At 33.2% G+C, this 26,828-nt stretch overlaps 2 protein-coding genes across 3 annotated transcripts; both read right to left on the bottom strand.

Moving 5' to 3' along the window:
- Positions 1-2,457: 2,457 nt before the first annotated feature.
- Positions 2,458-6,212, bottom strand: LOC133181877 (protein max-like). 2 transcript variants are annotated; one of them, XM_061316517.1, is made up of 5 exons: positions 6,057-6,212; positions 5,873-5,938; positions 4,507-4,620; positions 3,807-3,930; positions 2,458-3,406 (listed from the first exon to the last, which is right to left on the bottom strand). In XM_061316517.1, exons 1-5 carry the CDS (start codon positions 6,093-6,095, stop codon positions 3,252-3,254), a joined length of 498 nt encoding a protein of 165 aa, XP_061172501.1. In that variant the 5' UTR covers positions 6,096-6,212; the 3' UTR covers positions 2,458-3,251. The 2 variants fall into 2 exon arrangements, with proteins under 2 accessions (XP_061172501.1, XP_061172502.1); XM_061316518.1 differs by having other exon boundaries at positions 4,513-4,620.
- A 7,451-nt stretch (positions 6,213-13,663) lies between these two features.
- Positions 13,664-24,982, bottom strand: LOC133181875 (protein FAM177A1-like). Its single transcript, XM_061316516.1, has 5 exons — positions 24,877-24,982; positions 23,353-23,511; positions 17,873-17,939; positions 17,479-17,576; positions 13,664-16,874 (listed from the first exon to the last, which is right to left on the bottom strand). The coding sequence occupies exons 1-5, from the start codon at positions 24,910-24,912 to the stop codon at positions 16,740-16,742; spliced, it is 495 nt and encodes a 164-aa protein (XP_061172500.1). The 5' UTR covers positions 24,913-24,982; the 3' UTR covers positions 13,664-16,739.
- Positions 24,983-26,828: the final 1,846 nt, after the last annotated feature.

The raw sequence follows: 26,828 nt of genomic DNA, 5'->3' as shown, positions 1-26,828 counted from the left end.
CACAATATACACGTTTTCCTTCAAGTATTGCTAACGAATATGTTAGGGAAGCAATTATTACAAAACATGCCTTGGATAACTGAGGTTTTATTATGAATTGAATTTCATATACAAATACTTACCAAAAATAAGTCAGTTCAATATATGAAATTTTGAGATCTTTGAAAATTTTGCTATAAAAGATGTAAATTTCATTATTTTTAACCTCTACAGGACTCAAAATCAGTTCGCTATATCCGTAAATTCGTTATAATAACAGAGTTCATTATAACGGTAAATTTTAACAAAGAATTTTTAAGAATTTTACTGGGGATCCCGAAAAACTTAGCTATATCCGTGAATTCGCTATATCCATGTTCGTACTAAACAAGTTTTACTGTATATATTTGTAACAGGAGAGGAGAAATAAAATTGAAGTATCAGAACCCAGGCCCCCTGTAGTCCGGTGCTCTACTGAGCTAACTGGCCACCAGCGATCGAACCTATCTGACCACCACATTCCTCCCTCCCCAAAGACAGCAACCCAGGCTCTTCCTGGCAGGTTCTCACCTGTCACTTCCAGGGCATAAATCACCTATTAAAGTTGACATATAAATACATTTATGTTTCTATTCTTTTGCGTGATCATCCCTATTCTGTTTTCATTTTCTTACATAATGGTAGTAAAAATGAAACTGTAAATGAAGAAAAAATATGAAAAGTTTTCTCCATTCTAAACTTGATACTTACATTGTATTTTCACCCACAGCAGAGGGCTAAAAGAAAACCTGTTAACGCCATTCCTGGCTGTTCTATACGTATTTTGGACAAAATAAACCAAATCATGGCAACAATTGTGTTTAAGAGAAGTGACCCACCCCTGCACGAAAAATCTACTATGCCTAACCTAACCGGTTTACCAAAAATAGAAATAAGGAACTGGAAATTAACAATAAAATGGACGTATAAATAAGGAAAACAAAAAGGACAACTTAAACGAATGAACGAGACAATTCATTACCAAGAATTTTGAACGGGACAGAGACAGAGACCGGGATCCACCCCGATTATCAGAAAGTGAGCTGGCACGAACCTTTGAGAAGGTTCCAAACCAACTGATCTACACTTGAAATACTGGGCTTTAAATACCCCGCGATCTGAAGGTGTGTCTCTCTTATCCAATCAAAATCTACTTTCTATGTATAACCCATACAAGGACGTTTCCAAAATCACTGTATAAAGCTAGAAAGTTTCTGAATATATAATAAACGATCTTAACCAATCCAAGTTATCGTTATTTACTAACTCAGTAAAATCCAATCCTATCACAATTGTTCTGTGCTTGGTCAAGAGTAAATGTACCCAAAGCATGAGCATCAGAACTGTAGATTGAGGTTTTGGAGCCAGTCCAAACCCTGTAGGAGTTGAACATGCACAATATTCCTTGTGTTACTATATCTCATTTATTTTTCAATGAGTGGCAGGTTAAAATTTTCAGTGTAGAATCGTTCCTTAGGATTAACTTCGCCTGGATGATATCATATGATTGATATGAAAAGTCCATCCATGGATGCATACTTTTATTATTCTCACTGAGTGCAGCATCACCGAGATGTAATGAAAATTAAGTAGAATGAAGAAATTGAGGTATGCACACGTATCTTATTGTTCTTTGCCAAACTAAAGGGATTATAATATTTTTATTGACCAGGCCAACTTTAAAATAATGTTTGCTTGCCCTCTCCCGTCTCAGGATGAGAAAATTGAGTCGTTTTTTTTTTTAAAAGAAAATTTCAAAATCAATGCTGAAATTTCAAAATCTATTTCCCCACGTCTCAATTTTTTAATTGTATATAAATTTTGAAAACTGATCAGAAAATTCTAAAACTGTATATATATATATATATATATATATATAAATATAAATATAAATATATATATATATATATATATAAATTTGCAAATGTTTTCTTTTATATAACACTATTAAAAGCAACATGTATATATATCCATATAAACACGGGTTCCTTGCATCATAAACGTTTGACGTAATTTCTCATTGACGTCATAAAGGGCCAACACACAATCAATGGATCAAATATGTGCCGTTGAGTTTGAAAATTCACACATTTCACGGGTTGATTTTTATAATTAAAAATTATAATCAGGAAAATATAAAATATGAATAAGTGATAAATGTAAATACAAGTATTAATGTATCATTTTTAAACATCTATCGGGATATAAATATGGGTTGGTACGAGATCAAATTTACCATAAAGCCCTTTGGGCTTTATGGAATTTGATCTCGTGACCAACCTGTATTTTATCCCGATAGATTTTTTTTTAAAATGATACATTATTTCTTAATATATATATATATATATCTCATGAGAAAAAAATCTGCTCTTCATTTCCTTGAAATCTTTGATACTAATTAGACCATGTAATCATCTACATTGAGAAAAGGCTTAAACACTCGTACGAATCCATATTTATTGCTACATATGACATTAAACAATGGAGAGATGATAACAGACAAAATGACAATTCATGTAAACTTGTATAACATAAACAACACTGTTGTCAGCATTCATCAACTGGATTTCAGTGGGGGTCATTGTCTGAAGGGTAAGAGCAACTCTTCTTTTTTAAATATTTCTTTCAAGAGGACTTAAATCTTCAGTAGTTATAAAAGAAATCCTAGGTGGGATCAAAATACATGTAATATCAGTAAACAGGAACATGGTGTAATTTATCTTCTATGTTTTCTTAACTACTATTGTTGTAAAAACTGTTTCAAGGTATATACTTAACAGATTACAACACACTTAATTTTCCCAAAGCCTGAAATGTACACACCGAATAAATCCTACAGTAAATAACTGAGAAACAATTAATTGGTTATATGACTTAAAAAACAATGAAAAAATCTTGTACATCATATATATCTTTGTATTAATGTAAAAAACAAAAACAAAATTTTTATATATACAAATATTTCTTCCATGTAGGGGTTCCAATGTAAACACCTTTCACATAGTTTTGTTCATGACGACATTTTCAAGTCAATCACTGCAGCATACAAAATTGTATATGGAAGTTTTTCCCAGATCCATAGTGAAATTATGTAACAAAGGATGATTTTAAAACTTTCAAACATGCATGCACCAATAACCTAATTAATCTCCTAGTACTCTTAATAATGATGCACTGTTTGACAGATCGTCATTCACAATTGTGTAAACTTTGGGCTAAAAATGTCTTAAACGTTAATCCGATGTTTTTAACTTTTTGCGACGTCCATGACTGATGTCTCCATCTATGGAGCTTTCTGATTCGGATTCTTCAAAAGCTCCGGCTTGTGCGTTAACAGCTGATGACACAGCAAACTGTCCCGTGCTTTTAGCTTTCTCTAAAGCTCGAACTGAAAATATTAAACATTTAAACACTGACCAATCTGAATGTAAAGACGCTATAGAGAAAATTAGCTTTCTTTTCAATGTATTGGAATTTAATTGAAAAAATTGGACATGTTGAGTCACCAATACAATCATAGATGCATAAAGATACTTATTTGAAAAACAGGATTGAGACCTAATTAGTTTTCAACCAGAATACTCTCTAAGAATTAAGAATTTTATTTTTTGGTTGATTTTCTACTGGGATATAAATGCGGTATTTCATTTACCCGATTATCAATGGTAAAGAAGAAATCACAATAAATCTGTCTTTTATCTTTGATAGATAAAATCTAATTTTGCCTACAGTGTTGTCTGTTTTCATAGGTGACTACATAACATTTTTTTTATGGCGTGTACACTTACTTTGTTGCTCTAGAATAGCATTATGTTTTTTGAGATCATCTATATCTTGTTGATGACTATGATTCTTCCTTCTCATAAAAGAAATATAATCTGCTGCCTTTTTAAGGATTTGAGCTCTAGATACCTGCAGGAAAAATAAAGTAATTTGATGAATAATATGGAATCCATCTACTTATACTCATGATTTTCTCATCATGTCTTCACTGACTAACATTGTTACATCTCTGGTCATTTGGTGTTTTCATTTTGTTTATTTTCACCTTGTAATGAATCACCATGGAGATAAAGCTTATTTTAAATTTCATTATCTAAGGCTTAAAAAAAAATATGTTTCCAGTAACCCGACTGACCCTAAATTTACCCACTGACCCTACTGTTTTTTTTTTAATTCCAAATCTTGATTTCGTACCATACTTATTTTTGGTCAATAAAACGCATGTCTCAGACACTGTAATTACATGATCATCCCAAGTGTTTTAAAGAGTACACTGTTCTGTTGTGTATGTTTACTCATTAATGTGCATGTATATCTGACAAAAAGAAGTGTATTGAATAATTAACTTATGCTTTTAAAATAAAAAGTACAGTAAAAATTTTTTTTGGCAAGTTACTGGAAACACGCAAATTTTTTTTTATTTGGCCTAATGTATTTTATATAAATTAGAGAAATGAAATGAAGATCCCAGTCTTGAACATTTACATTAACCTTTTCCCCTTGAAGTGATGGCACTGAGTCCCTGAGACTATGAAAACTATCTTTGATGTGGTCACGGCGTTTCCTCTCCAATGCATTGTGGTGAGCCCTTTTTTCAGCCTACAATTGTAAAAGAATTATTACTGTTTTTTTCAGATATAGGTATAATTATATACTCTATCTTCTAACTCTGGTTCAACCACATAAAAAAAAAAAAAAACAGTGAATTTTTTTTTTATAATGAATGAAAATTCCCATGGCTACACTGAGATTAAGCCTCAGGCAGACTTGTAAATATTCTTCACAGACAGATTTACATGTAATGATGTACATCAAGATGTTTGATATGGATTCCTTTCTCTTCTTTTTTACTTTTTCTTTGACTTTGACTCAAAACTAATTGGCAAATCAATGTGATAATTTGTTATATCCCCAGCAGGAATAAGCATCTTTATCAGTGAGACATATAATAATGTAAAGAGTTTTTATACAAACACATTGAAATGCAATTGATTAAAGATCATAACTGCAAGGGAGGGAGGGGGACTTAGTAGTTCCCAGTTCTAAACTGCTTATTGTTTTGGTACAATTTGTTTTCAACCTTGAATTCTCAAATTGTAGCAGGACTCAATAAAATTTAAGCTAATCCATCTGGTATGTTGACATAAAAATAATTACATCTTGAGATCTATAATTTAAATTTCTTTTTGGTCTGAGACTGATGTTGCTAGCGTAATATTCATTTTATTTTCTGCTTGGTTTAGTTATATCAAAATACATCAGTGGTGTTTGGTTACATAAGCACTGTTCAATGCATGCCAGGCTAGCAGGATGCAACATCATGACATATCTTATGTGAGCATGCATTACCTAATCATTAAACCAGAAGAGCCTTATCAACATGCATATATACCTGCTGTTATAATATTTAACAATTTCTTTTCATCTTTTTGATGTTCATATCATAGGATGTTACATTAAAGAGCAAATTTCTTATCACTAGATTCTGGGATCTGTATACTATAACCATGATAGGTAGTATATAGGTCCCTGTTGGATACTGATTGACAATGTTAACTCCTGTGGACACCATATTAAATCAAAGCAATTAGCTTCAGATAGTAAATACTAAACACAAGCCTGCCAAAACATATGCACATAGCTAAATTCTATTGTGCACATAAAATGACAGAAATGACCAGTTGGTTAGTGAACTCTTAAGATGTCACGTGGTTCGTGTTTGCCAACAAACATAAGACATGCGCACTCTACAGCATGGCTACCGGGCGTGCAAACCAGGCAGTTCAAGCAAAAAGATCAATTTCTTAAAATATTCCCTTTCTAATACAAATATTGAAATCTTTTGTCTTACCTGGCTCATAAACTGTGTAGCAGTTCCATCAGAGTTAATTGACCCCCCTAGTTCGTCGTCATCTTCCTATTTTGAAAACGAAAACGAGACTCATATATTAACCTAGAAAATAGTCACGCTTTCTAAAAAAAATATGGACAAATATATTAAATACGACCATTGTAATTGATTGAGGGATACATACATCACTCTCTATCTCTACATCTCTATCCTCATCGCTCATGGTTGGCTTATACGCCCATTCAAGTCAACCTCTCCTTCTCCCAATGATAGGTCAATATGGCGTCAACAAACAATGCCACGAGATCGTCCCACGTGCGACTTCCGGATACATGCTGGGCTTATTTGTCGTAAAAAACCAGTTGCATGTAATATAAAGCATTAAAAAGCATTTCATTTCAAGAGAGTGGAAACAAAACACTTTTGAAATTTGCAATTAATTTCGATGAAATTGATCGCTATATGATTTTGCGACATATGCGACCACGCCCACCTCATGACCACCATCCTGGAAGAATTTCAAATCGCCTGGACATGCAAGTCAACCATCTTTCTGAAGTTGACACAGTTTGAGATCAAATACCAAATGTTTATATAAATATATATCAGCACGAATTCGAATAAGTGACATCAAAAAAGATTTATAACCATGATAACTTGAGAAAGAATTTCTGGTATCAAAAATTCAATATTCGTAAAAAATTATTCAAACACAATTGCTAGATATTTTCATATATGTATCACAAACTCGAAGCAGTGGTACCAAAAATTGATTATTATTTTTTTAATCACAAATTAATTGAATGATATCACCAATTTGAAATTTCTTGAATTTTCTGATATCACAAATTTAAATTAAATCAGATTAAATTAGTGATTTCCGAAAATCATTTTTTGACATTAGAAAAAAAACTTTGAAGATTTTTTTACCCCCCCCCCTTCTCCAATTAATTCTTTTTAAATAATTTATACGATCACCTTTAATCATCGCTCCCTTACATTCCCGGCCACCCTGTAGAAATTTTCATTGCAGAACTACAGTTTGTGAAGGAAAGGGAGTCGAGGTAAAGTCAGGGTAAGTAACTTTGACCTTTTGTAATGGTCAAACACTTGGATCATTTTCGTCAACAATAAAAGATTAAAAAATATTTATATCAGAAATGTCATAAACCACAGAAAGGACAAAGAGCGCAATCAGTGTTTACAATTAATACACAGGGGCGTTTTAATCTTCGTAGCATTTTTTACACAGGCATTTTTTGTTTCTGTACTAAAATTTTTGAGCTACAGTTGGTATAATAATTATACTACGGGTTAAAAATTTATTACAGAATCTGAAGAAGTGTCTCTAATTTTTTTTCAGAATTCTTGAGTGGATAAGGGTGCAGTTTTGCTTCACCCCCCTCTTTCTTATCCACCGCATGTACATATGTAAATGGACAGCTGTTTTTACAATAAAAATGGAACTCGTAAATTTACTTAGCTTGTCATTGGTCATTTGCAGAATTATTTTGTTAAAAACATTCTGATTGTACATTCAAATACTCTGAAGTTGATATGAAAAAGATGCTTGAGTTTCTAATTGACAATATCTATGACGTTTTTGGACTCTAGCTGCGCAAATTCAAAACGAGGCAAAATTGTTTAAAAGGGCAAAAATAACCCTGTATAGAGTACCCTTATCACCTGCATATGGGTCTCCCAGTTGATTCGATACGCAAGAACATGCTCTACGAACCAACAATTTCTAAAACGAGGCTAGCTATTGACAAACAAGTTGATGAAATAAGAATATCAACAATCTCCTTTAAAGTCATCATTTCGCAAGTTCTATAGTCGATACAACGAACCTGTCAGCAAATACAATCTATAATTAAGTCGAATACTGACTTTTTTTCATACTGATCGTTAGGCCATTATTTACACACTTAATTGTCTACGGAATTTTCCGTTTTCCCAATCATGACAAGGAACACACGTGGTTGTGACCGGTCGACAAGGGATGCTTACTTCTCCATGGCACCTGATCCCACGTCTGATATTTTTAGAGGTCGGTGTTTGCTCAGCTTCGGATTTGTATTGTTTCAATGGACTTTTGAGCTTGATTACTGTTCATTTTCTCCTTAAATCATGTACAATCAAGCATATTTGTGTGATTTTCTGTTCTCAGAATATTTGAAGAAGATTTGAAGGATCGTACAAGCACTGCAAGACGCTAAAGAACTAAGTATAGCTGAGCGAGAGAGAGAGATCTAGAGACTACTTGCATAGCCGATCTTCTGAGCATTAGTGAAATGGTGAAAGGGGTGGGATGGGGGGTGAAATCAAAGAGCTATATTGCTGAACTGCTAAGGGCTCTGTTGCTGAACTGAAAAGTATTTCCCCTAATTCCCGACAACAAATATTTAAATCTAAATAAAACTTTGACACTTATCCCTTGGACTCGGAATGTACACTATTTGGGGATATATTGCTTGCATATCAGTTTCATAAATTGTTGTCCTGATTTTCCTGTACGGTTTTTATGCCCCAAGATCGTCGATCGGGGACATATTGTTTATTTATCCTGTCTGAAAATCTGTTCTTCTGTGTTTCTGTCATAATCTTTTACCTTCCTTTTAAATTTTGAACCACATAGAAGTAAGATACTATATAAATAGCAATATATATATATATATATATATATACATATATATATATATATATATATATATATATATATATATATATATATATATATATATATATATATATATATATATATATATAAAAGAAATATTTCAGTTACCTTGTTCGCCTCTCTGTCCATCTAGTTTTTCAACTGTATCCGGGACATATCTTTGTAATGGATCGACAAACATGAAGCTCATACTTGAGACAAAATTGCTTATGACCTGAGAATGTGTCTTGATCTTAACACAAGGTCATCTGGGCAAATTCAAGGTAACTGACAAAAAGTGCAAATTCCTGTCCAGTCATAACTTTCTAATAAAGAAACACTAGAACTTCATTCGTCACTAAAAAGATTACCCATGACCAAAGGCATGTCATGATCTTGCCCGAAGATTGCTTACGATATGAAAATGTGTCATGACCTTGACCCAAGATATTATTTGGGCAAGTTCCTGGCAGAATAAGTGTATAATTCATATATGACCAATAACTAAATAATGGATAAATATTGTAAGATGATATTTGACACAAAGATAACTTGTAACCCAAGTTCATTTGGGCAAGCACAATGTCTCTGGCAGTAAAAAATGTAAAATTCATGTCTGGTCCATAACTTTCTAATGTAGAAACACTATAACTTCAAACGTACCCCAGGGGTAGGGTGGGTCCACAATGGATGATCAAAGTTTTACATGGGAATACATTGGAAAAATCTTCTTCTCCAGAACCACTGGGCCAAGAAAGATGAAACTTATGTGGAAACATCTTCAGGTAGTGTAGATTCAAGTTTCTTAAAATCATGATCCCCAGGGGTAGGGTGGGGCCACAATGGACAATGAAAGTTTTACATTGGAATACGCAGGAAAAATCTCAAGAACAGCAAAGCCATGATTGGTTATATTTACATGGAAACATCCTCAGGTAGTATAGATTCAAGTTTGTTCAAATATGACTCTGGGGATAGGGTTGGGCCACAATAGACGATCAAAGATTTACAAAAGCTTCTTCTATCAGTTTATTTGAAATCTATGGATCCTCTATGGGATCCTCTTGTGGCAAAATGTCCTAAAGTTTGAAAATTGGCCTTTTTGAACATGTTCAGGGGTTTGCAGCAATGCAAACAAATGGCAATGACTGTTTCCAAAAGTTATAAAAAAGTCTGATATCTTAAATGCAAGATAAACATATTTGGGAAATCAACTATATAATAATATTTCATTCGTTACTATGGAAACAAAGTATTCACAAGTAATAATTTTATTCATTCATACTTATAAAGTTATACAGTCAAAAATTAAAGCAATTATAGGTTGAAATGCAACCAAATAAGAGAGAAATATCCTTTTATTATACCTCTACCGATTTTTTTCCCTATTTAACATTACATCGTCAGATGTGACTAATTCCCTAGAAATCGTTATGAATGGACTAATCCCCGTGCGTTAGTCAAGTGAGCTAATCCCTGCATCAAAAGCTAATTCCCGGTTATCCGTAATCCTCTAGATTTTACTTTTACATTGGTATGATATGTGAATGGACTAATCCCCGTGTGTTAGTTCAGTGAGCTAATCCCTGTTGTGAAATCACGCTATCTGAATCCTCTAAATTTTACGTTTGTATCGGTATAATAAAACAGTTAAAAGTATATCATTGCGGGAGTTAGCAAGATTCCAGTCCCCCTCGACCAGGACTATTTCCCTCGGCTTCGCCTCGGGAAATAGTCCTAATCTTGGGAAATTGGAATCTTGCTAAGTCCCACAATGATATACTTTAACTGTATAATAACATATATCAGGGACGAAATTTTATATTTTTCTGATATATATATTTTTTTATATTGTCATCATTTTCAAATTTCAAAAAATTCAAAGTCTTTAAATAGAGCGTTGCTGTGGAAATTACCGGAGAAAAATAAAAAAGGTGAAAAATATTTTCTTTCCTCGTACATGCATACACATGTATATGTATATATGTGAACCATTGTATGCAGATTCCCAAAACTTTTATGATCGATATTTATGAACAATTAAACTGACTTTCAGTTTTGACCACCACACAGTCTGGATGCAAGAAGCTGCCATATATAGGGTTTAATATTGCTATAAAGTTAACAAAATCGAACATTTTTCCTTCTTGGTAACCATAGCAACAGTGTTATTTTCTTCATCAAACCATATCAATATATGATAATCAACTTTATTTCCATCAGATACATTTATGTACTATTTAAGGTGAGGCAAATAATATGCTACTTGATTAAAAGATAACTATATTCCTAAAGCAGCAAAAAAAAAAAAAAAAAAAAAAAAAAAAAAAAAAAAAATCACTTTTAGCCACTACTACTTTGATTGTTTATTGTTGCCCCATCCAACCTCCAAGGAGTCAAAAACTTCAATGTACACGTCCTGACAATACAGCTGTATTTGCAGCATTAAAATCACTAAACTTGGCATTAATATTATTAGTCCCCTACCGGTGAAACCGGAAGGGTCTATAGGTTTCCTCTGAGTCTGTCTGTCCGTCTGTCTGTTCCTCTGTCAGTCTGTCCCACTTGGTTTTCCGCACTTTTTTTCCTAAACGCTTGCAGGTATTGAGCTGATTTTTGTTATGTGAGTGTATCTTGATGAGTTACAGATCAAGTGTGCATTTCGTTCCACTCCAATGATTTTTGACGGAATTTAGACCTTTTCAATTTTTCAGGGTTTTGAGCAATTTTTTTCGAAACGCTTGCAGATATTGAGCTAATTTTTGGTATGTGACTTTACCTTGATGAGTTATAGATCAAGATTGCATTTCGTTCCGCTTCATTGACTTTCGACGGAATTGTGGCATTTTCAATTTTTAACGGGAACCAGATTACACTTGCCGGTAGGGGACTAGTATTGCTAATGCAATACTCTCAGAATGCTTGTTACATAATGAGAAGATTTTTCCTCTTATTTTCCCATATGAAACTTTGATTCCTTTTATGGCACCAACCTACCCAGGGGCCAAGATTTAAATAATTTTAAATTTACTCAGTGCTTGTATAATATGACTAATCAGGGTCCTGTTGTTCTTATAAGAAGTTATTTTACGATTTTTTTTCCTCTACATTCCAATATAAACTTTGATACCCTATTGTGGCCTAAAGCCTATATCTGGGGCAATGTTTTAAAAAAAAACAAGAATATGCACTATCTGAAGATGCTTGCATATTGATATTACTAATCATGGTCCTGCTGTTCTTGAAATTTTTTTAAAATCATTTTCTTATAAATTCCCTTGTAAAAATTTGATCCCCTATTGGGGCCCCACCCTATCATCAGGGACCATGATTTGAACAAAATTGAATTTGCACTAATTCAGAATGCTTGCACGTTAATATCATTTATCATGTTTCTGCTGTTCATAAGACGAAATATTTAAATTAAATTTACGATATAGTACGGTGGCCCCGTCCTACCCTAGCTCCTGAGCCATGATTTCTACAAACTTGAATCTGTACAATTTCAGGAAGCTTTCGCTTAAGTTTCAACTTTTTTGGCTCAGTGGTTTTAGAGAAGATTTTTTTATGACACCCACCATATTTAATTTTTTTTTCTCTCGGTTATCTCTTCTTTAAACAGGGTGTGCCCCTTTCAAACATGAATCCCCTTTACCTAAGAATACTCTGCACCAAGTTTGTTTGAAATTGACCCAATGGTTCTGGAGAAGATGAAATTGCAAAAAATTCATGATGATGACGAAAATGGACAAATTTTGATCAGAAAAGCTCACTTGAGCCAAGTAAGCTAAAAAGATCATCACGCAACTTTTAGTTCTTAAACTGCTAGATTTAGGGTTATAGGGTTAATTTATAGGTGGTTTTCTTGATAATGAAACACAGATACCAACACCTTAAAAAATTCCAATAAGACAAAGTTAATATTCAGGGACCCATTTTACAAAAGAACTTACGACCTGGACCAAAAACTTAAGTTGTTTGTGAAATCTTGCAAAATTAATGTTTCCATTAAAAATTGTTTGCATAGAAATATCTCTCTAACTTCTTTTAGAAAAGGTCCGATCCATTTTCAGATTAATGTTAAAAAGAAAGTTAGAAGCAAAATCATATTTTGGTCTTAGTCGTAAGTTCTTTTGTAAAACGTAGCCCAGGTGACTGATATTATCCTGCAATCTTGTGTAACCCAGCAAAATTAAATATGTTAACAAATTTCTTTCCTTAATTTTAATGCCCTCTGTCTGTTAATATGTCCGCAAAAATTTGAACCTTGTCCATTACTTTTGAATGATTTTTACTTTCATATTTCACATGTGTATTTCTTGTGACAAGACCTTTCTTTGGGTACCAACACATTTGACCTCTTGACCATGGAGTTTGACCTACTTTTGCAAAAAATTACCAAACTTTAACTTTTGGCCATAACTTTTGAATGGTTGGAGCTAGTGCTTATATATTTCATGTGTGTATTCCATGTGGCCAGAACTTTCATTTGGTACCAACATTTTTGACTTTCGATCTTGACCTTAGAGCTTGATCTACTTATGCAAAAACTTTCACCTTGGTCATAACTTTTGAACAGTGGGTGCTATAGGACTTTCATATATATGTGTATTTATTGTGACAGGATCTTTCTTTGAGTACCAACATTTTTGACCTCATGACCTTAACTTTGGAGTTTGATATACATTTGAAAAAACTTGCCTATAACTTTTGAAAGGTTGCTGCTAGGCCTTTCATATTTCACTTATGCACACCTTGTGCCACAACCTTTCCTTTGGTACCATTATTTTTTGATCTCATACTTGGAGTATGACCTAATTTTTGAAAAAAAAAACTTTAACCTTGGCCATATTTTCTGAATGGTTGGACTAGAGCTATTATATATTTCATATTTGTATTCCTTGTGACAAGAGCTTTCTTTGGGTTATCAATATTTTAGAACTCTTGACTTTGACCTTGGATTTTGACCTACATTTGAAAAACTTTAACCTTGGCCTTGAGCAGCCACAGAGGGGCAAAAGTGTTTCACAAACACATCTTGTTTTTCAATGCAATTCTCTGCTTTGAAATTTTAACAACAATTTTACTCCCAGTAGTGAATAGTGTTCCACAAAATGAAAAACGAATACATACAACTTTAAGAAACTTTATTTCAGAAACAAAAATAAAAGTGTTATATACATTTAACAACAATAAAAATTCATACATATACCTTGACATGAAAATTGGATTCATATTAAACACCTCAATTTAGGCAAGTATGAACAACAGGCAATTACTGTGGTTTATAATCTATGAAAACAAGAGGCCCTAGGGCTTTAACAGTCACCCGAGTATAATACTACCCTGGTAAAGATCCATGGAATGGTAAACAATTAATAAACTGAAAGAAAAGAGATAATCAGGGCTCAACAAAATAGTTAGTCTAGTAATTATCAACAATTCAGAAACCTGCCTGTATATATCAGTGCTCCAGATGTTTCTACACTCCATCACTTCCACTAACATAACAATAGTGCTTTGACATATAACATTATGTTAAAGAGAAACTATCCCATGGTGGCCTCTCTTGGTTTTTAACTTATATTTAATGTACTTATATAAATATAAGATATTTTGTCTCATTTAAATTCATCTATTTTTTTTTTTTTTTTTTTTTTTTTACAAATGTACCAGACTATTTAAAAGAAATTATAGTGATGGGAATCGGTAAGAATTTCATAATCGATGATCGGGTTACTGTAACCAACTATCTTTCATCTGCACCATTACAAAACACAAGTAAGATAATAGATAAGTCACAGCTGGAATATTTGGCCTAAAAAAATTGTTATGCTTGTAAAATAAAATAAAAAATAAACCGATTAATTGGAATAAACATTTTGTAATTGGGCGCTTGGATTGTGCCAGCAATCAACTGATTTTCAATTATAATCGATGACTGGAAACACTACTAAGAAATTACTTTTTATATTATATATCAAAAATTATTATCTAATTCTTTTATTCAACTAACCTATCATTAACATTATTTGCACTGATTTAATTAACATATGTCATGAGTGCAGCCTCACGTTAGCACCAGAACACTTGACCTCCAGGCTATGAATTTCAAAATTTTGAAAGAGGCATTGTTGCTCATCAATAGTCATCATAACCATGCACTTAGTTTGTATTCTAAATATCCAGGGGCTGAGAAGAAGATTTTCAAAGAAATAATGCATTTTTACTATATATTCAAAAGTGCTCACCCTAACATAAGAATACCTGACTCCTGGGCCATGAATTTCATGATTTTATAAAAGGCATTCTTGCTCATCACAACTATGCACTTTGTTTGTATTCTAAATACCCAGGAGCAGAGAAGATTTTCAAAGAATTAATGAATTTTCACTATGTGACCAATACAGCCCTGCCCTAGCACCAGAACCTCTGACCCTTGGGCCATGAATTTCACAACTGGAGAGGCACTCTTGTACACTATTTCTATGCACTTAGTTTGTTTGCTAAATATACTGGTACAGGTGAAGAAGAGATTTTTGAAAATTTATGCATTTTCACTATATGACCAATACAGCCCTAACACCAGAACCCCTCACACTGAGACCATGAATTTCACACTTTTGGTCGAGGGCTCAATGCTTTTTACAATCATGCCAACAGTTTAACTGCTTGATGTCCCGGAGTGAAAAGAAGATTTTTAAAGATTGCAATACTTTTGATATTTTTAGCACCACCCCTTAGGCCTTGAGGAGGAGGGGGCAAGGACCACGAAATTCAAAAGTTTTGTTCCCTTTCACCCATAGATACTCTGTGCCAAAATTAGTTGAAATTGGTTCAGTGGTTCCAGAGAAGAAGCTAAAAATGTTCAAATGTTAATGCACAAAGAATGATGACGGACAAAAACAGGTGATATAAACATTCTAAATTCAGCCTCTTCAATTTTTCTCATTTTCTTAAGCAAATTTTGATTGGACAACAAATATTGCCCCTCTTGTACTATAATCTGAAATTAACAGATATTGAATCATCATGCAAATTATGTCTGAAATGAATACCAAATAACCCTTACGAATCAAGATAAAAAATAACTTCCCAACATTGTATTTATGTTTGACTACAAATTGTATTTCTCAATAATGAAATTAAAATGGAAATTTCCCCAACTGAAGAATTCAGGCTATTAAAAGAAATAAAGATTTTATGGTGCACTTGAATTTGTGGGTCTCGATCTTCATACCTCAAAAACAATGGAAAAAAAAAAAAACACGAAAAATATTGATTTCACAGTATCAGTTTTGTTATTATTTTTTTAATGTCTGAAATTTACTGAATGTGCTTCAAAACGGTGTGGGGTTTAGTCTTTGATTTTGTTAATGCAATTAATGTTAAAATGTAAAATTTCATATTCATAGCTACCATACTCAACACCTTTTCAACCACGGAATCAAATCCCCACAAACCAATATTTTTTCCTTAAACCTACAAAATTTGACCCCACAAAAATATATGATTTTACAGTATTAAACTTTTTTTTCCAGTAACAATATTTTTCTTGTCAGAATGAAACATACTATTTCTCTCGTTTGGACAAAATATCAATTCAAAGCATTTCAACTTTTTAAGCATAAAAATCAATTGTACGAGGGTTGTTTGAAAAAAAAGTTTGTGAACTTCCGTCATATTATATCCAAATTTGGTAACCTGTTTTATCAATAAATTCAAATAATTTGTATTAAAAATTTCAAATATATCATGATACATTTCCATTATTTAAAATTTGAAACAGTGAAAATATACATTATAATGCTGTTAAGTGCACTCTGTGGTAATACATGCTGATTTTAAAATTAAGTAACATGAGTTCCATATGATGAAACTTCACATAACAAAAAATTTTTTAAACATAATAATGTTCTGATCTTGAATTTCTGGAAAATAATATATTAAAGACTGACATTGTTCATGATTTTTTCAAACAGCCCTCATATAGGACTAGATTTTTTTCAAAATTTTATAATGGATTTCAAATATGATGATTTCAATAAGCAGAGATTCTATAATCACATATTGTTAATTAGTGAACACCACCACTCATATAAAAACTTAACATAATAATTATACACATGTATTATATTTAATCCCTTCTTAAATCCTGATAAATACAATTGCTTTGATTTGGATCACTGCCTGATTTCTTAGAACAAATCAGTACTTTGTCACTTGTTCCTTGGTTTCTTCAGTTATATCTAGTTTCTGAGGAGTGTCTACTCTGACTTGGGACAATTTCTTTTCTTCAAACATTTCCTGATCTCTTTTCTCTTTGGCCTTTTCTCTTTCCTCCTGTAAGTGAACATTTTATTTTTTATTAAACTTCTGCAATAAGTACGACTTATGATATTACTGGAATTCTAAGGAAGTTTAAATTATCACAGCTGCAATGACATATGTGTATTATATAAAACAATTTTGTATAAAGAAAATTATTTAATGTTCTGAGTGGAATAAAATGGCTTTACAGCTATAGCTACTAAGGGTGCTAATACAGGAGAATACTTTCTGAAAACTACAGAAGAATAAAATCAGCAGAAAGTTTGAATTCATCAAAACATGTTTTAAAATACCGTAAAATCACATATTTTAGTGGGGTCAATTATCATTGTTATTGGAAAAAATACTGATTCATGGGGATTTGATTTCATCACTGAAGAAGTCTTGAATAGTTATGCATATTTCTTGCAATGTAAAGAACACCTATCATTCTTTTTCAATCTCTCCATATACGTCAGTTTAACATATTTCAGCACTAACATTTTGTTGCATAAATTCAGCCGGAAATCTCCAGTTACACATTTTATATGATGTTTAGAGGCTAGTTTTAAATCTTTTAATTACATTAGCTAATAATGTCTAATTTTAATTCAATTTTATACACATATTGTCCTACCTCTTCTTTAAGACGGTAGTATTCATCAATCGCATACTGGTATTTTGGTGTGGTGATGCCAAAAAACCATGCTAGCTTTTCTCCACAAGTGTCTGCCACTGTCCACAAGTATACAGAAAGTTAGCAACTATAGTTTTATTATCATTTTCTAGTATGATTTTTAAAATTGATTTCAAAATTAGACTTGCTAAGACACCTATATATATTAAAAACAAAATGAATTTCTGGTACTTATCTGAAAGCCAACACAAAATATACTCCAAAAACTCTTAGCAATTCAAAGAGTTGTCTTAATAAGAAAATTATATTGAATGATTAATAGCTTTGTCCCAGTTATATAATGCTGATGTCTAAAAACCAACTTAAAATCTTGTAACAGTAATCTGCATTGTACCGTATAATGTTCCCCTGGCTGTGTTCACTATGTAATACCAAAACCAAGGCAACCAATTCAGCTCTTTCTGAAAGATAAAAGATGAATGACAATGTAATATTTACAGTTGGTTGTGTATCTGACCAATCAACTTGCAGAATTTTGCCAAGATTACTATGGTGTGTTACACATGGTCTAATGAGTAAAGTGCCGTGCATCACAATAGCTCTACTAAGGTGAAGTTTATTTTAGTAGGCAGCGCAATGATTAAGCATTGTAACTGTGATGTGGATTTCAAGGGGAATAAATCCCCTCAATTTTTAGCTCTACTGGTCAGAGACCAGAAGAGCTTATGCGATAGTAAGGTGTCCGTCGTCCGTCCGTCTGTCTGTCTGTCCGTCTGTCTGTAAACAATTTTTCAAAACGCTACTCCTCCTACAGTTTTGGTCCGATTTCAATATAACTTGGCACACAAGTAGACTACACTAAGATACATAATTTAGTGCATCGATTTTTGATTTCAATGAACGGTGTTGCCATGGTTACTAAAAATAGAAATTTCTGTGAAATTCCTTTAAAACGCTACTCCTCCTACAGTTTTGGTCCGATTTCAATATAACTTGGCACACAAGTAGACTACACTAAGATACATAATTTAGTGCATCAGTTTTTGATTTCGATGGACGGTGTTGCCATGGTTACTAAAAATAGAAATTTCTGTGAAATTCCTTTAAAACGCTACTCCTCCTACAGTTTTGGTCCGATTTCAATATAACTTGGCACACAAGTAGACTTCACTAAGATACATAATTTAGAGCATCGGTATTTGATTTCAATGGACGGTGTTGCCATGGTTACTAAAAATAGAAATTTCTGTGAAATTCCTTTAAAACGCTACTCCTCCTACAGTTTTGGTCCAATTTCAATATAACTTGGCACACAAGTAGACTTCACTAAGATACATAATTTAGAGCATCGGTTTTTGATTTCGATGGACGGTGTTGCCATGGTTACTAAAAATAGAAATTTCTGTGAAATTCCTTTAAAACGCTACTCCTCCTACAGTTTTGGTCCGATTTCAATATAACTTGGCACACAAGTAGACTACACTAAGATACATAATTAAGTGCATCGGTTTTTGATTTCGACGGACGGTGTTGCCATGGTTACTTAAAATAGAAATTTCTGTGAAATTCCTTTAAAACGCTACTCCTCCTACAGTTTTGGTCCGATTTCAATATAACTTGGCACACAAGTAGACTACACTAAGATACATAATTTAGTGCATCGGTTTTTGATTTCGATGGACGGTGTTGCCATGGTTACTAAAAATAGAAATTTCTGTGAAATTCCTTTAAAACGCTACTCCTCCTACAGTTTTGGTCCGATTTCAATATAACTTGGCACTCAAGTAGACTACACTAAGATACATAATTTAGTGCATCGGTTTTTGATTTCGATGGACGGTGTTGCCATGGTTACTAAAAATAGAAATTTCTGTGAAATTCCTTTAAAACGCTACTCCTCCTACAGTTTTGGTCCGATTTCAATATAACTTGGCACACAAGTAGACTACACTAAGATACATAATTTAGTGCATCAGTTTTTGATTTCGATGGACGGTGTTGCCATGGTTACTAAAAATAGAAATTTCTGTGAAATTCCTTTAAAACGCTACTCCTCCTACAGTTTTGGTCCGATTTCAATATAACTTGGCACACAAGTAGACTACACTAAGATACATAATTTAGTGCATCGGTTTTTGATTTCGATGGACGGTGTTGCCATGGTTACTAAAAATAGAAATTTCTGTGAAATTCCTTTAAAACGCTACTCCTCCTACAGTTTTGGTCCGATTTCAATATAACTTGGCACACAAGTAGACTACACTAAGATACATAATTTAGTGCATCGGTTTTTGATTTCGATGGACGGTGTTGCCATGGTTACTAAAAATAGAAATTTCTGTGAAATTCCTTTAAAACGCTACTCCTCCTACAGTTTTGGTCCGATTTCAATATAACTTGGCACACAAGTAGACTACACTAAGATACATAATTTAGTGCATCGGTTTTTGATTTCGATGGACGGTGTTGCCATGGTTACTAAAAATAGAAATTTCTGTGAAATTCCTTTAAAACGCTACTCCTCCTACAGTTTTGGTCCGATTTCAATATAATTTGGCACACAAGTAGACTACACTAAGATACATAATTTAGTGCATCGGTTTTTTTATTTCGATGGACGGTGTTGCCATGGTTACTAAAAATAGAAATTTCTGTGAAATTCCTTTAAAACGCTACTCCTCCTACAGTTTTGGTCCGATTTCAATATAACTTGGCACACAGGTAGACTACACTAAGATACATAATTTAGTGCATCGGTTTTTGATTTCGATGGACGGTGTTGCCATGGTAACTAAAAATAGAAATTTCTGTGAAATTCCTTTAAAACGCTACTCTTCCTACAGTTTTGGTCCGATTTCAATATAACTTGGCACACAAGTACACTACACTAAGATGCATAATTTATTGCATCGGTTTTTGAATTCAATGGACGGTGTTGCCATGGTTACTAAAAATAGAAATTTCTGTGAAATTCCTTTAAAACACTACTCCTGCTACAGTTTTAGTCTGCTTCTAATATAATTAGGCATACAAGAAGACTATACTAAGATACATAATTTATTGCATTGGTTTTTGAATTCGATGAACAGTGTTGCCATGGTTACTTAAAATAGAAATTTCTGTGAAATTCCTTTAAAACGTTACTCCTCCTACAATTTTGGTCTGATTTCAATCTAATTTGGCACACAGTTAGAATACACTACGATACATAATATGTATTTCTGTTTTTTTTATTTGGGTGAATGGTGTTGTCATGGTTACCGGTACTAAAAATAGAAATTTCCGTGAAATACTTTCAAAACGCTACTACTCCTAGTTTTCATTTGATTTCAATATAACTTGTCACAAAAGTAGACTTCATTAAGATACATAATTCTATTTATTGTTGCATGTTGCAATGTTTCAAATCCAAGTGCTACTTTTCTTTTGTTATACAAACAGACCAGTAGAGCTACAGTCTCATCAGAGACTTCTGGTTTTCTTTTGATTTTAGAAAACCATGACTCAATTTTTTTTCTCTTGGTTTTGGGGCTTCAAAACTAGTAACCCAAAGGTCAATTTCATGATTAAACTTTGTCAAACTTCAAGATAGCATTTGAGTGAGTCAGCTCAGGTGACATAAAAAAGGAAACAAAACAGAAATATGGCCTGGCTGCAAAGTCCCTAGAGCCTTACCAGTCACCTGAGTATAATACAACACTGTAAAGGATCCACTGAAGAATGAAATAAAACAAATTAAACTGAGAAATGAATATATGTTGTCCAAAAGCCAGCGAAATAGGATGATCAGGGATCACCAAATTAGCAACTAAGTTAGTCTAGTACTTAGTAATAAATCATAAAGTAAATATATTTACTTGCCAATACTCATACACTCCCATTGGACACTATCAACATGATCAATATTCAGACTAAATAATACAATAGTGCTTGAGAACATGGAGTAAACCTTTCTCATTCCCTTACACACAGGCTTCTCTTGATCTTGGAAGAATATGTAATGTACAATTAGATAAGGTATATTTGTCTCATTTTTATTTATCTATTATTTACAAATCTACCTGCCCATTTAAAACAATGAAAGTACTTTTTGTATTATACATTCAAAATTCTTGTTTAATTCTTTTATTCAAGTTGACCTATCAATTACAATAATAACAGTTAATTAATTATCATAGGTGAATAGCAAAGGGGATTACTTCTCTCAGAAGAGTACACATTTCACTACAATAACAATTAATAGAATCCTGCCCAGCAGGAAAACACTTGATCAAGTGATCAGGAATTTCACTATTCTTGTAAAAAAAAAAACCCTTTTCATTACAACTTATTCTGTTTGCCTCCTAGATGCCCAGGAGAAAAGAATAAGATTTTTAAAGAATTTATGCATTTTTACTATATGATCAATCATGCCCCACCCAACACCAGAACCTCTGATCCAGGGGCCATGAATTCACAATTTTGAAAGAGGCACCTTTGCTCATCAGTACCATGCACTTAGTTTGTTTGCTTGATATCCGGGAGCAGAGAAGAAGATTTTCAAAGAAATAATGCATTTTCATTGTATGATGAATACAGTCTTAGCCTAACACAAGAACCCCTGGCCCAGGGGCCATGAATTTCACAATTTTGCACTCTTGCTTATTATAACTATGCACTTAGTTTGTTTGTTAAGTATACAGAGGGAAAGAAGCTTTTTAAAGAATGTATGCATTTTCAATATATTATCAATATAACCCTGCCTTTATACCAGAACCTGTTATAACACCAGAACCCCTGACCCAAGGCCATGAATTTCAAATTTTGGAAGAGGTACCCTTGTTCATTTAACCATGCACTTAGTATGTCTGCTAAATATAAAAGGGGAAAGAAAAAGCTTTCTAAAGAGTGTATGCATTTTCACTACATGATTAATAGAGCCACAGCCTTACACCAGTACCCCTTACCCAGGGGCCATGAATTTCACAATTTTGGCAGAGGGCTCAATGCCTTATATCACAATCATGCTAACAGTTTAACTGCTTGATGTCCAATAGTAAAAAAGAAGATTTAAAAAGTATTGCGTTAATATTGATGGTTTTAGCCCCACCCCTTAGACCCCAGGCCTATGTCAACTGTAACACTTACAGTATTTTACCTATGTTTGAAGATGATCATCAGAAAAAAAAATCACCAAAGGAGCAATCAATCAGGAATTTTAAAAATGAAAACGTAATCTGATAGTTAAAATAGCAATTGATTTAATCACCTGAAGTTATGAGAAAAAATTGTTAAATACACATTATATAACCATCCTTACTGAGTTGATTTTTAGCTGCATCAATTAGAAATGTTTGTAAATTCAGACCTATTTCATTTGGACCCTGGTATAGGCCTCATGAAGGATACATTTGATGTATTGTTTACACTGTTAAATTGTAACTGAATTTTGACATTTTTTTATGTTATACATGTACTGTATGATGCCTAAAATAGTGGGCTTCATATTTTGGCGGCTTTGGCAAGAAAATCAATGCACTAAATCATGAATACCATTAATATATCATTTGTAAATAAAATACATGGTGTGGACATGTGTAGCAATAATTCATAATTATGCCAACCACTCAATACCCAGTGATTGTGCTAAATTTTGAATACGTCAATTTATGTACGCATACAGTATGCCATAGAAACCCTGAAGACTTTTCATTTTTTTTGTGTTACAGTATTATATATTATTCCAATTTCTGCATGAACTTCCTGTTACACAGCTGTTATTACAATGTATGTTTCATGTACAATGATCACTGTAATCACTTCTCTGTTAATGAGTCTGGGTCTCTGTACCTTGAATATTTTGAATCATTATACAGATTATATTGCAGTCCTTACTGGGTTGATCTCTGGTTCTGGGGGTTTCTCCTCCTCTTCGTCCGTTGAGTATTCTTCTAAAACACCATCACTACAATAGATCAACCTACGTGGTGTCTTCTTTTTGGGAGGATGTTCAGGGTCACCCTCCAGTGAAATGTTTGTAAAGTCACTTGGTTCCTATTAATACATCAAATATTACTCAATCTAAGTACCTTTATTCATTTGTAACTCATTTTATTTCTTAACTGATAATATAGAGAGCTGAAAGAAATAGCTAAATTAGAAAAATGGATAAATTCTGGTTAGTACTCACATTGACAGGTTCTTATACTAACTAGTACATACTTCCCTTGTACTCCTAAGACATTTCTTTTGTTGATATAATATTGGTATTCATTATATCTACACATATAATTAAGCAAATTCTCTATTTCAAGCAGCCACCGAACAGACACAGAGTTGTCCCTAAGACCCAAGGGCCAGAAAATTTCCCTGCCTATAATGACATAATCTCCCAGTTATTTTGGTATTCCCCTTCAACCCACTTTAAGGAGAGGAAACCCCTGAACCCTTCTACTTTTTTAATGTCCCCTGCTATTTCAATTCTTTGGTACAACCTAGTTAGAATAATCTAACTGTGTCTCGGGACAGGCCCTCACCACGGTTAGAATTCCTCCCATATACCCGTAATGTAGCAGAAAATTGCAGAATCGCTCCAAAACGATTTTGGAGACAATTAATGAAGTTGCATTGAAAATAACAGTCAAATTAATCATAACAAACCTCTTTGAGACTGTAAATACCTTTCATCTAAAAATTTAATCCATATAATGGAAGAATTGACCACTTTTTCACCAACGTTTTTACTCGTTTCAAATTTACACACCATGTTGACATTCGGAACTCTCGGGATTTTTCATAGTAAATGCACTGAGTTAGAGTTATCTCTCGTATTTTCTTTGCTACATTGACAATACACGGAACGCATTCTATCGTTAAACCGGGTCCGTAGGACATTTATCATTTTAACGATAGAACATTCTATCTAGATACAACCCTGCAGACAGATATTTATTTTGGTACAGAGGCTTGCTCCCAGTGTGTAAAAAAAATATTTTAAAAAGAATCATGTACATGTACCAACTAATATAAAACAACACTTATGATTTGGTACAATAGAATATATATTTTTAAATATTTTTTTTTAAAACATCGGTATATAGCCATCCCCTGGCCAATGTGATTTTTGACATGCACATTACATTTTTGATTATCCGAAGACATGAAATGGTAATCAAAATATGGAATGTCCGCACTTTTTCAAGGCACATTGGCACATAATTCAAACAGCAACTCCCCCAAAGATAACTTTAAGCTTGAACAACTTCCTAAAATAAAAATGTATATCTATCCTTTTGGAATTGAAAGATTACATAAAATCTTTCACATAAATTTCTGATTCCAATTAAAAATCTGGAATACTTTTGACGACCTAATCAGCTTGTTTGACGTAAAGATTTCAGGGTTTAACAAATATATTACCACTGGATTCGCTGACGATGATGCATCGGTATCCATTTTTGTTTACAACTGTATGCCTTTTCAAAGCTTCCATCAATAACACTAAAATGTCTTCTATCTAAACGTTTACCTCACAAAGAAAGTTTAAAGGAAGTAGGTCAGTCAATGAATGATTCGAGAAGAACATAGTTTATGATCTCCTCAGTAGATATGCCCGAGTAAGTTTTATGAAAGCTACATTTAAAAAAAAAAAAAGAAAAAAAAAAGAAGGGGTAGACTTTACTTTACCGGTCCCCAGATCCGCAAGATCCACGCGCTATTGCACTATGACGTAAGATTTACGTCACTCAACTGATAAATATATATTATTATAACAGTAACTTGATCCGAGGAGCCGTATCACGTCTCGTTGACAGGCGCGGATCATCAGATCAAACTCGACGCTTCGCGTCTCGTTTGATCTGATGATCCGCGCCTGTCAACTCGACGTGATACGGCTCTTCGGATCAAGTTACTGTTATAATGATAAATTTATTATATACCCCTTTACAACTAGCAAAGTATAATAAAAGGAAAACTTTTTTGTATCAATTACATAACTTTTATCCATTAAACAAACCATTTTGTCAAGGAACTTTTTGATGCGCGAGAATAAAAACGTCATTTATCTGTGTACTACGTCATCAGTTTCAGAGAGGGGTGATATGGATTCAGAAAACCACAGTGTGGTGATCTGGAAAGTCGGATCACACTCTGTAAAATTAACAGTAACAAAAACAAGGAAATTGATGGGTATATAATAAGGGTTAGTCTTGCACATTTTTTGACTGGTTATGGTTAGTCTTGCACCCACCTGAGAGATTAGGGTTAGTCCTTGCACAAGTTTTCAACTGATTAGGGTTAGTCTCGCATCGATCCGAGAGATTAGGGTTAGTCCTCGCAAATGGGTTAGTCTAGCATCCGCCTGGGAGATTTGGGTTAGTCCTCGCATACCATCCGAGGGATTAGGGTTAGTGTCTTGGTTTTTTTAAAAGATAAATTAAGAAATTTAGTTGCATCTGTATTTTTGCAATATCTTAATTCAGCTTTAACGACATCTCTTTGGTTTGTTTACATGAAAAAATGGCTAAGTACGAAAGAAACGGCACTAAGCATGCGCCGCACGCGCTCTGTTGACAATTATTTTTCGTCTCCTTTTCACTGAATAAACAATATTATTACATTTTCAACAGTGAAATACTGTAATTTATTTATTGAATAAAAGTGATATTCTCTCACAGTGTGAAAGAATACCAAAATGATATTCTCTCACAGTGTGAAAGGATATCAAAGTAAAGTAAAAAATAATTTCTGGCCTGTCATAAGATATAGATAGTAACTAAACATCTTGATAGAGCTAAAACTGCAATTTTCTTCCCAAATATATTGCTAAAATCCATGCTATGTAATGTTTTCAATCTCACAACTGCTAAGCTATGACGTCTCAACTGCTCAACTATGACGTCAAACCTAGCTATGCCACTATGTTAAGGAAGCGATTGCATGGCGTCAAGTGATCGACTCATGTGATTTTTAAAAAAAGAAGATTTACGGTAACCATTTCCGGAATAAGGAGCATGATTATGATTACGCCCATGACAAAAGGTTTTCGTGGCAATATTTTAAAACGGAGAAAGAATAAGATAGGCCCTAAAGATGTGAAGTTGCAGAGTGTTGGTGAGCGTCGACGCAGATTTTTTTTTTTTATCCATGTGTTTTTTTTTCGTTTTGACACGTCTAGCCTTTGTCGTAGTTCTGAACGCTGTAATCTGTTTCATAAGTAAATTTATTTCATACTTGGGTCTTTACGTCCTCTAGTTTTAATCAAAATACTAGAATTTTATTTGAGATCGTTTTTTTTTTATTATAGGGTTTACATCTATGAATAGACAATCATTTCCTAGAAGCTTCAGACGGCGTGATTTTCTCAGTGA

This window comes from Saccostrea echinata, unplaced genomic scaffold (genome assembly GCF_033153115.1).
Source record: "Saccostrea echinata isolate AGI-Se365-2 ecotype Australia unplaced genomic scaffold, CSIRO_AGI_Sech_v1 ptg000009l, whole genome shotgun sequence".
In the NCBI taxonomy this organism is placed as follows: Eukaryota; Metazoa; Mollusca; class Bivalvia; order Ostreida; family Ostreidae; genus Saccostrea; species Saccostrea echinata.
This window is presented reverse-complemented; position numbering and strand designations above follow the sequence as displayed.